The sequence below is a fragment of the Fulmarus glacialis genome, unplaced genomic scaffold (genome assembly GCF_000690835.1).
Source record: "Fulmarus glacialis isolate BGI_N327 unplaced genomic scaffold, ASM69083v1 scaffold27425, whole genome shotgun sequence".
NCBI lineage: Eukaryota > Metazoa > Chordata > Aves > Procellariiformes > Procellariidae > Fulmarus > Fulmarus glacialis.
Window position 1 is genome coordinate 3,726 of NW_009214041.1, and position 10,524 is coordinate 14,249.

General features: G+C 41.4%; 1 protein-coding gene across 1 annotated transcript; it reads right to left on the bottom strand.

Annotated features, from left to right (window-relative positions):
- Positions 1 to 1,577: 1,577 nt before the first annotated feature.
- Positions 1,578 to 8,540, bottom strand: LOC104077260 (V-type proton ATPase subunit B). The gene is made up of 13 exons (XM_009578422.1): positions 8,491 to 8,540; positions 7,630 to 7,728; positions 6,889 to 6,982; positions 6,711 to 6,788; positions 6,062 to 6,201; positions 5,824 to 5,925; positions 5,337 to 5,434; positions 4,960 to 5,083; positions 4,370 to 4,520; positions 3,909 to 3,991; positions 3,715 to 3,819; positions 3,368 to 3,497; positions 1,578 to 3,245 (listed from the first exon to the last, which is right to left on the bottom strand). Exons 3-13 carry the CDS (start codon positions 6,893 to 6,895, stop codon positions 3,103 to 3,105), a joined length of 1,161 nt encoding a protein of 386 aa, XP_009576717.1. The 5' UTR covers positions 6,896 to 6,982; positions 7,630 to 7,728; positions 8,491 to 8,540; the 3' UTR covers positions 1,578 to 3,102.
- Positions 8,541 to 10,524: the final 1,984 nt, after the last annotated feature.

Consider the following 10,524-nt stretch of genomic DNA (forward strand, 5'->3'; position numbering starts at 1 on the left):
TCTTTCCCCTTTGCTCCCACCAGCTGCAAGTTAGTAGAGCTTAATTACCATGAATACTCTTATAATTGCAGAATTCCTTTTGGTTTGCTCTGTAACATACGTTTATTTCAGGAGCCACAGTGTCCATGCGCAGACACTTGCAGGTATCTCGTGAGAGGCGGCTGCCTCGCTCCGCAGCCCTCGCCCGCCCTCGGGAATGCTTGTTCAACCTTTGTCCTCAAAACCTGTCACCTGCTGAAGGATTTCAGGAATTCACCGGACTTTGGAATTTCTTCTCTTACTCATGTTTTCAAAACCTACATTACTGAGCACCGGCGGCTGCCATCTGTTCATGAAGTTATTCTCATACCCTAACCACAGGCTCTCCATCAAGACAAAGTGACTGTAATTGAGGGGGTAAATGGGTAGAAAAAGTTAAAAAATTTGGGACAAACACTTTTAAGCCACCCGACATGTTTTTAGCATGCTAGATCCTCCTTTCTCTGCATTTAATGAACAGTCTTTCAAGGTCTGTAGGACAATCAAAGCCATCATTAATACTGAGGATATGGGATTTGTAACTCAGTGTCTCTCCTGGTGAAAAACATACTGCAGGAACCAGCTTGGACATTTAAATGAGGCTTTAAAAATAGAGCTAATGTCTTTACCTCAAGGACTTGTAATTCTGTACAAGAAACAGCTCGAATTATAGCACAGCACAACATTTAATAGGAGAAGACCTGAGACAGCCTCAGGCTTTTATCAGTCAGAACAAACTCTGGTTTACAGAGACTGTGTTAGTGCAGCTCAGCACATCAGGGCACAGCCCTTTAAAGACGAACAGCAAAATCAGCAGACAGGAAAGGTGCTTTCTTCCCTCACCAAGTGACTGGTTTTGATGTGCACACTGTTCAGCAAAGGAAGGTACGTTCGGGTTTACCTCTGCTCTCCGGAGTGCATCAGGAAGAACCCCGGATCTCCCCGTTTCACACCATTCTCAGTCTCTCCCCTTCACCAGCCATGCTGCATCCCCAAAGCAGGGAAACTCTTACAACAGTTGAGTCATGGAGAGGGACTGACACCAGGAATTTAAGCTGTCATGCCCCAGGCTGTCTGCACAGAATACCTGAATAAACCTACCCAGGCCCCGCTCACCCTTAGTGGTACTGTTCATGCAGAAAATTTAAAGTCAACATATGCCCAAGCTCATTTTCAAGAAGCCTTTTAAGGTTTCCTAGCCTCCTCTAGTGCAAACTACCCGTTGAGACACAGGTGGAAACAGTGGTACCGCACTACCTCCAACATTCCTGCAAAGCCTTTACCCGTGACTGCACCACCCACCCACTCCACCAGCACAAAGCATTCAGTCCTGAAGCCAAAGGCCAAATCCTGATCAACAAAAGCCACGGGCTCTAGTAATAATGTGGGGGTGGCTCAAGTGGCCCTCACTGCACACCTGGAAATGTAGTGAAAAGTGTTTTCAGCACATTATGAAGTAGTTTCATTCATGTAAACAGGATCCCCAGTGGCAAAGGACATCTTAGCCACGGCTAAAAGACCTGAAGTTGTTTTTAACCACAGAATCACAAAAGCTTCCATTTTGTTCAACACCTTCCATATTTAATTTATTTAGATATTCTCAACATTAAAGTACTCTCATGCCAACACTTCCAACCTCCCATCCCCTACCTCAAGAAAAATAGACTTGACACAGCTTTAGGGGGGAATGCACTGGAATAAAGTTGCTATTGCGTCCAAGTTACAGAGAACACTGAACAAACTATAGAAAGAGCTGCACATAGGAGACATCAGGGAAAGCTGGAATTAGTACGCTATTGTTCTAGTCATGTTAGCACCTTCCTAGACAAGCACTGAAGGCGTTTAGAGAGGTGCAACATGCTTTGGTTAGCTAGACCAGAGCTTAGACTACATTAAGCCTGGAAAAAAGCAAGAAAGCCTGCCAGCACTGGGCTCGGAGCCTCATCTGAACCAATTTGAAAAAAACAACACTGAATTGACTAGCCAAGTTTGCAGTGTTTGGGAATGTTGAGCTCTCCTGGCTAGCCAAATCTGTGCTTGGAGTGCAAACCACAACAGTTTCAAACACGACTCAGGACCCAGTGCCACCTCGAGCATGCTTTATAACAGAATTCAAAATATCCATTCACACATTAAGTTGCTTTCTCTGTTGCATCGTTTAGTACAAGACATACTTGAAAAGCCGACCTCCCACCAGTATAACTGTGTCAGGTATTAGAGTTTTTTCACATCTCATATAATCCCCTTCAGTAGCAGCACAAAGCCTTGAATTACCTAGTTTTGCCCATTGGGACACTACCGATCTCAGAATGCTTTAGCTGCTGTTTTGTGTCTCTGGCATTTCCAGAATTCAAAGAAAAAAAAAGGGTAAGTAGGAAACTTACTCTGCAAACTTCAATTTAAACCCTTTAATTCAGTAATTAAGCCTTATCATGCCAACTTCAGGTAGCAACCCACTGGCCTGTGACCTCTGAAAAGACCCTTTGCTAGTGGAAAAGCACCTACCTTGCCTACAGTGTCCTCAGTCCATGCATACCTTAAGAATCTTAAGCCATAGTTGAAAATCAGTGACTTGCATTTTTCAGAAAGGTATGTTGTCACGTACCACGCTTTCCACATATTAGCCTGGTCTTCAGGCACAACAGCAGGACAGCGGAGTGCCATCTGTTCTACCAGCAGCATGGCAACTGCATATGATCAGATTGAGCAGATGCTTTGGACAAAGAAGTCACATTTGCTCTTTCATGTTTTCTAAACCATGTGCTCCTGGTTTGAAAGTAAAGACTCGCAATTTCTGGTAATCCTCAGACATTCCCTTGAATTGTCTACAAAAGGTCCAGTTCAAAAAACAAGCTTCGTGATAGCTATTGCACATTTTTAAGAGCTGGCCTAAATATTTTCCTGAAGATCCAGGCTTTGGAAGAAGGGATATTTTAAAAACTGGTATCAGTGTACATTGGAACACTGGCACAAATGTCACCTATTCTTGGTTTTAATTGTAAGGGCGACAAATAAACACCAACACATGAAAAAAGAAAACAAACAGCATTTCACAGAGCAAGGAGTTAAGAGACGAAGCTGTGGCTAGTGTTTTGCAGTCGAATCTCGAGGATAGAATTCAGCCAGTGTTGCCTGAGGAATTCTCTTCAACATCTCCTTGGGGAAGATTCGCAAAAGCTGCCATCCAATGTCCAAGGTCTCATAAACAGTGCGATTTTCGTAAGGACCTGCAGAAAGCAACCACAGACTGAAACATGGGGCAGGAAAGTGTCTCACCACCAGGGAGATCTGAGAACAAGACCTTCTAGGTGTTAATGCATACTGTGACGTTCTTGAAGCAGACACTTACCCTGAGCAATGAAGTTCTTCTCAAACTTCTGCAGAAACTCCAGATAAAGAAGATCGTCTGAGGTAAGAGCTTCCTCACCAACTACAGCCTTCATAGCCTGTACATCCTTTCCGATAGCATAGCAGGCATACTAGAAGGCATAGAAACAGAAGTGCTTTTACCTTGATCATCCAAGTTCAAGCTCAAACAAAGGGTCTCACTCGACTACACTAAGCACTCAGTCAACGCTTTTAAATCCACCTCAGGAGTGTTCTGGATTGCAACTGTTTGGCATGCCCTTTACAGGCTGTTTAGTGAGAGGTATATTTGAAATATGCCTCTGCTTCTCTGAAGAGGTTTTTACATACCAGTTGGTTGGATACATCGGCATGATCCTTCCTGGTCATACCCTCTCCAATAGCTGACTTCATCAGTCGAGACAAGGAGGGCAAGACATTAATAGGTGGGTAAATCTAGAGGAAAGAGACATCCAAGAATTTCAACGTTAATCCTTCAAAAAGTACAGAGTAATCTTAAATGTTGTAACTGGTGTGGTACACACCTGTCTGTTATGCAGCTGCCTATCCACGTAGATTTGTCCCTCCGTGATGTATCCAGTCAAGTCAGGGATAGGATGAGTAATATCTGTGGAAAAAACATGGTTTGACAGTTTTCAGACCTTTTATATCCGTTCTACCACTGATGTGGCAGCTTTTTGCAGGTAAATGACTTCCAAAGTAAAATGCCATCAGTTAGTATCCCCACATATCACTAAGTGCTCTTATGCAAGGGTTAGAGCTGTAAGCGCTCCTGATAGAGGGCTGGAGAATGGTCCTGAAGTCTGAAATGGGCAAAGCATTTATATTAGCAATATACAGAGAAGACAGCCAAGAACTGCAATATTCAAATGGAAACCTAAAGGCCACAGGACCTCCTATCTTGCCGTGTGTCCACAATAAGGCAGGTTGCTCTAAAGGAGTCCTTTAAAGTGCTATTTATTAAAAACACTTGAAAATAACTCACCATCATTGGGCATGGTAAGAATAGGAATCTGAGTAATGGAACCATTTCTGCCTTCCACACGCCCAGCACGCTCATATATAGTAGCCAAGTCAGTGTACATGTAACCTGGGAAACCACGACGGCCAGGCACTTCCTCTCTAGCTGCCGAAACCTGAGGCAACCCAGAAAAACATTTCCAAGAAATCAGATCACTCACAGAGACCTGCTGTCTCCCCTCATTAAGCTACACTAGTGACTTGAAGTACCTCTTCCTGCAGGTGATACCAATATACAGCCCCACAAACCTCTATTAAGAGAAGTATGTCACCACAACCATGCATGACAAGACAAGATGCCAAGGCAAATCAGAAACTATAATATCAAACTGCTGAATGCCACTAGTCAAATAAGTTTAGCTATCAGAGAAGCAATAGCTGTTTGACTGCTGAACATAATCCTAGACAATCAATGAATAATTAAAAGCCTCACTGGCTATTTAAGAACATTGTAATGAATACTAACTGTAACAGCTTGAGCAGAAGTTTACATTCTCACTTTATACTATGAACCCTTTCTGCCAACACCCAGCATGCGAGTTAATAAATGCGTACCTCTCGCAAAGCTTCAGCATAGGAGCTCATATCTGTCAGAATGACCAACACATGCTTCTCACACTGATACGCCAAGAATTCTGCTGTTGTTAGAGCTAGACGAGGTGTGATAATGCGTTCAATGCTGAAATAGAACAGTATGGCATTATTTATGACAAGTGCTTTAAGGCTGCAAGGTAACAGTTTGAAGTTACAAATACTTTAAAAACCCTCTGAAAATCTGCTACATGCACCAACTGGAGTACCAGCATTTCATATTCAACTTTGCTGCAAAATGTGAACATAACTGACATTTGGCAGGACACCAGTGAGGCTTCAGCTTCCAGTTTACTTGTTCTTCTCAGCCTTTTCCCAACCAAAACAGTGTAATTACTTACGTTGGGTCATTGGCCAAATTCAGGAACAGACACACATTGTCCATGGACCCATTTTCCTCAAAGTCTGATTTGAAGAACCGAGCAGTTTCCATGTTCACCTAAATCACAATATTAAGGTATCAGTTCCAGACCAGATTTTAGGTTACTACGTTTTGCATCATATTAAGGTCTAAACACCTCACTAATAATCCATAAGCAAAGCCCTCTGTATGATGAAGACTCCCCTACATTCCCAACAGAATGAGTTATTTTTAGAATTCCAGGCTAGGGATTTTAAGTTTAAGATACTTTATCCTGATCAGACACACTTTGTTACAGTACTTCTGACCATTTGGGATTTTCAGCCATTCAGCCAGCCAATTTAGCACTGTTTAGTTATATACGTAAGACCTACTTAGAATACTTTCAAAAAAGTAATGTTCAGCTACTCTCAGCATCGGTTTATTTATTACTCAAGCATCATTTTCCTCCAATAATACTGACTTACACCCATAGCGGCAAACACGATGGCAAAGTTTTCTTCATTATAGTCCATCACATCTTTGGATTTCTTCACCAAGCCAGCTTGGCGACATATCTGAGCCGCAATCTAGGGGGGAAAAAAACGTTTCAGTCCATCTGTATATCTGATGCTATTATACAGACCAGAATTTAACTTAGTTTACTTTTTAATCCCAGTGAAATGCAAGCCACTAACTGTTTAGAGAATAGCTTTGAGTACTCACCTCATTGTGGGGCAAGCCAGCAGCTGAGAATATGGGGATTTTCTGCCCCCTGGCAATACTGTTCATACCATCTATAGCAGAAATGCCAGTTTGAATCATTTCTTCTGGATAGATACGACACTGGGGATTGATTGGCTGACCTGTTTTGTTTTTTTTTTTTTTAAGAGAACACATGTTATTTCATGTACAATGTTTGAAGCTTGATCAAACTACCACTGACCTTGAGCACTGATCTAAGGCTCATGTCAAAAGGTGCAAACCCCACCATTAGGCCTACAAATCTTTAGATGCGCCTGATCAAACCTGAGCCTTTTGCAGATCCCAAGATTCTGGCATTCTATGGTCATGTAAATGGTAAGAGTGCTTTCAAGAAAAGCCTGTCAGGTTATTAGCTTTTTATCTTTGGAGGCTGTATAATTAAGACAGTCTACAAATACTTCAAAGAACAGCTTCCAAGCATTACAGAAAACAGTTATTTTCTGCTACCTCATCTTCCTGTACTTGTATAAATTTGAGTTTGATGCCACACACATATTTAAAAATAAGATTAAACTCCCCTATGTTCAAAACCAAATCTATTGTAACATTCAGAAATCAGAAACACCAGATTTGTCTTTAATTCCATACCAGAAATGGATTAAGAACATACCCATTATATCAAGAAAATCTTCAGCCAAAACAATGGGGCCTCTGTCTATAGGTTTTCCTGATCCATTAAATACTCTGCCTACAAGAAACAGCAATAAAATCAAAATGTAAATTACTGTGAAAATAAGTTAGCGTGCGGTAAGTCTGTTCATTCTTCAAAGCAATATGCAAGTACTTACCAAGCATATCCTCAGAGACAGGGGTTCGAAGAATATCCCCAGTAAACTCACAAGATGTTTTCTTAGCATCAATACCTGAAGTTCCTTCAAATACCTGTAAATACACCAGAAGAAAAAAAAAAAGGCAGGAAAAAGGAGTAAGTATTGTGCTTTACAAAATAACACATTAGAATGCTGCTTCACAGCTTGAGAACTTGATCAGCCACAGGGCAGAAAAGCAAGGCAGTCCTCTGCAAGCAAAGGATTTCTATAGCAGCTTGCTAGTACAAATCATCACATAAAAACCTACTTTAAACAAAATTCATGAAGTGTATCAGCAGCAACCAACAAACCCAGTGCCACTCCTTTGATCTCAAGTATTTCCCTTTGCCAACAGGGTTAAGTTCTTCAGATAAGAAGAATTAATATTAACAAGAAACAGCTGCTTAGAAGAAATACCTGCATCCACATAGCATAGGAGTTGATCTTGAATCTAATACCGTACAATTACAGAACAATTCCTTTAATCTAGCTGCAGAGAAATCTACAGGGGATGCAAATAAAAAATGTCACTGTACTTTAGTTTTCAATCTTCTAAAATTATTCATGCCACTTGCACTTGGAAGAAGTGGTTTGTTTGTTTTTTTAATTTACAGTACCAAAAGAACGTATCGCAAGGTAGATTTGACATGGCCTAGGCACATGCTGATTAATAAAATATTTTTCTGTTGCAACAAGAGACACTCCTGTCCCTAGTCGTACCTGAACCACAGCTTTGGAGCCACTGACTTCCAGAACCTGCCCACTTCTTCTTGTGCCATCAGGAAGAGTCAAGTGGACAATCTCTGCGTACCTAGGAAACTGAGGATGAGCAAGAATGATGATGGAAAGCATTAAAACCCAGAAAAACAGTCAGGAAACAAAAGTTATCAGTTTCAAGCAAGCTTAAGCTTAGCAACTACTCTATTTTTAAAAATAATTTTATTATCAGAACAAAACTCATTCTAAGGCAATTAAAGTTTATCAGGCTAAAGCCATTTTTACAGGGATTATATAACATTTGCTCAGAGTTGCAGGCTGCAGAAAGACCTGACAGAACCCGTTCTAAAAACCCTATAGTCCTGAAATACCAATGGAAAGCCACAATGCAGCATCTGACAATAAGAAAAAGCTGGCTTTTGCCTGTACATACCATCAGTTGCTTGCCTTCAACAGTAACTTGCAAGTAATTTGAAAACAAGCCAAAACTGTTTACAGTTCCCTTTTACAGAGCATTTATGCTTTGGTAACAAAGAGGCCAAGAACAAAGTGAAAAGGTATGTTTCTGCATTCAAGTTTAGACAACATTTTGCGGATTTTGGTAAAACTGACACACTGTTTCCTTTCTTTCCCCCAACAGTCTGAACAACTCTCCCTTTCTTCCAGGACATGGACAACTCTCTTTAGCTTTAGAGCAATTTGCATATTCTCATTTATCTCAGCAGTCAGAAACATACCTTGTACTAAAATTGCTCAGTGGACCCATGAATTTCACAACAGTCTGGATTTAATCTGTCACAGCTTTTCTTGTAAACTCCCCCTCAAAAAGGGGGGAGTTCATTCATTAAGAATCTGAATCTTTACCTTAACTTGATCCAAGATAACCAGGGGACCATTCACACCCGATACAGTTTTATAAGCTGAAAGAAAGCAAGCCACACATCAGGTACTTCCTCAGAACATCACAAATATTCTACATAAAGTTTTCAAAGTTTCATTCCTATCACCAGTCTCAGGTTTGCAGATTTTGGGCCCAGCTCTGTACTGCTTTTATGTTTATTATGAACTCTACAAGAAGGATTAGGTACTGAATTGCATAGCCAGCCTTTTTTGCTTGCAAAGCACCTGAGGTAATGTTAAGATATACGATATCGCCATTTTCTTGTCCATCACAGAAATTCACTGCAAGTCTATATCCAGGGATAATGTGAATGCCACCAGAAACACCAACATATTGTAGAGTTGACATTTTAAGCTAAGAAAAATATACAGTTGCAAGATCTTTAAAAAGCAGGGATAACAACATCTGTAATTTGTGATAAAGAAGATGCCACTGCAATTTATGTCCAACAAATGGTGAGAAGACCTTAATATCAATACTCAACTTCTAGGCTTTTTTTTTTTAACCACAGAAGTGTCCTGCTCCATGACACTGAAACAGCTCATGTGAAAACCTGTACTTAGCAAAGCAAGCAGATCTCCTGCTCACAGGCTGGTCAGCAGAGCTTCTACAGTAAGCTGTGTTTTTTGGCACACTGCTAAGAGGAAACCTTATAATACCTTCCCTGTCACCCAAGAAAAGGTCAATGCACTATACTGTAAAAGGTTGAATTTCACCTTAGCCAAACTCCTCCTACTCTTGGGTTATCCTGGTTTAACTTAAGGATTGACACCTGATAGAAGGCCACAAGTAGCCAGCTCATCAGAAGGCTCATGTCTTAAACATCAGCAGCTCAAGTATTAGCACTCCATACAACTTTCTGAGGTACCGTGTGTCCAGAATTCATCACTGCGAACAGCCCAGTGGAAAAAGCTGTGAAAATGTAGTAAACGGTCCTCCTGCGCTGCTCTAAGGACACACTAGTATGCCAGCTGCTGTGAAAATGTAGTAAACAGTCCTCCTGCACTGCTCTAAGGACACACTAGTATGCCAGCTAGAGCCCAGCATCACTTGATCCACAGATAAAAGTAACACTGAGTCAAAGCTTTATCAGGGTCACAAGGAGCAGTGACCAAGAGAGTGACTGTTAATCACTTATCCCTGGGAGGGAAAAATGAGGAAGTGGAGCCATTTGCAGAATAGGATAGACACCAGCACCCATTCCTGGTCACGCTACAAGAGGAAACAGGCACTCGTGGTACTAGGGAAGATCACAAATTCCACCAGCACCAGGCCACAGGGAATCATCTGGCTTAGACACTTCAGTCTGCCAGGTTTGGCACACTTACCATGTGTTGTCTAGACTGTCAACAATGCGGTATTTACACTTAAGCAAACAGTTTGAACTGTTGCAATGTAATCTCTTAATCGGCAATAATCAAAACTGCATTAGATAAGGTTTGAGGGTCACTGGGCGTGTAAGATGATCTAAGGCTGGAACTCCTATTTCTCAGTTTTACTCTTGTCAAAATCCTGCTAAACACCCTGAGACACAACATGTGTCCCTGAATTAGTCTTAATCAAAAGCACAGGCTGGCCTGCTCCTTTCAGCTGAGCAAGGAGAATTACACAGACATTATGCTACAAAGAGGACTCTGCTGAGACTGCAAGTGCTTGCAGCCCACTGTCCACAAGAAATGGAAAACACTAACTTGAGCAAAGCATTTCATCTCATGACTGTCCCATGAGCACTTCCTCCTCAGTCAACAGGAAAGGGCTTACACTCTTTGCTTTGTCCACAAGAAAATATTTCCTTGACATCAATCAGCATCAATTCCCCTTGAAAGCTGCTCACCACTGACTCAAAATTCCTGTTTCCAGTAAGATCAACCAGTTCTACGACAAACCAAAAGCAACTGAAATATTTTTCATACCCAGCTTGCAAGTAATGTCAGTCTGGGCAAAAGCCAAAATCTACATAGGAAAACATGAACTGAATACGAAGTCTCCTTGGCTCC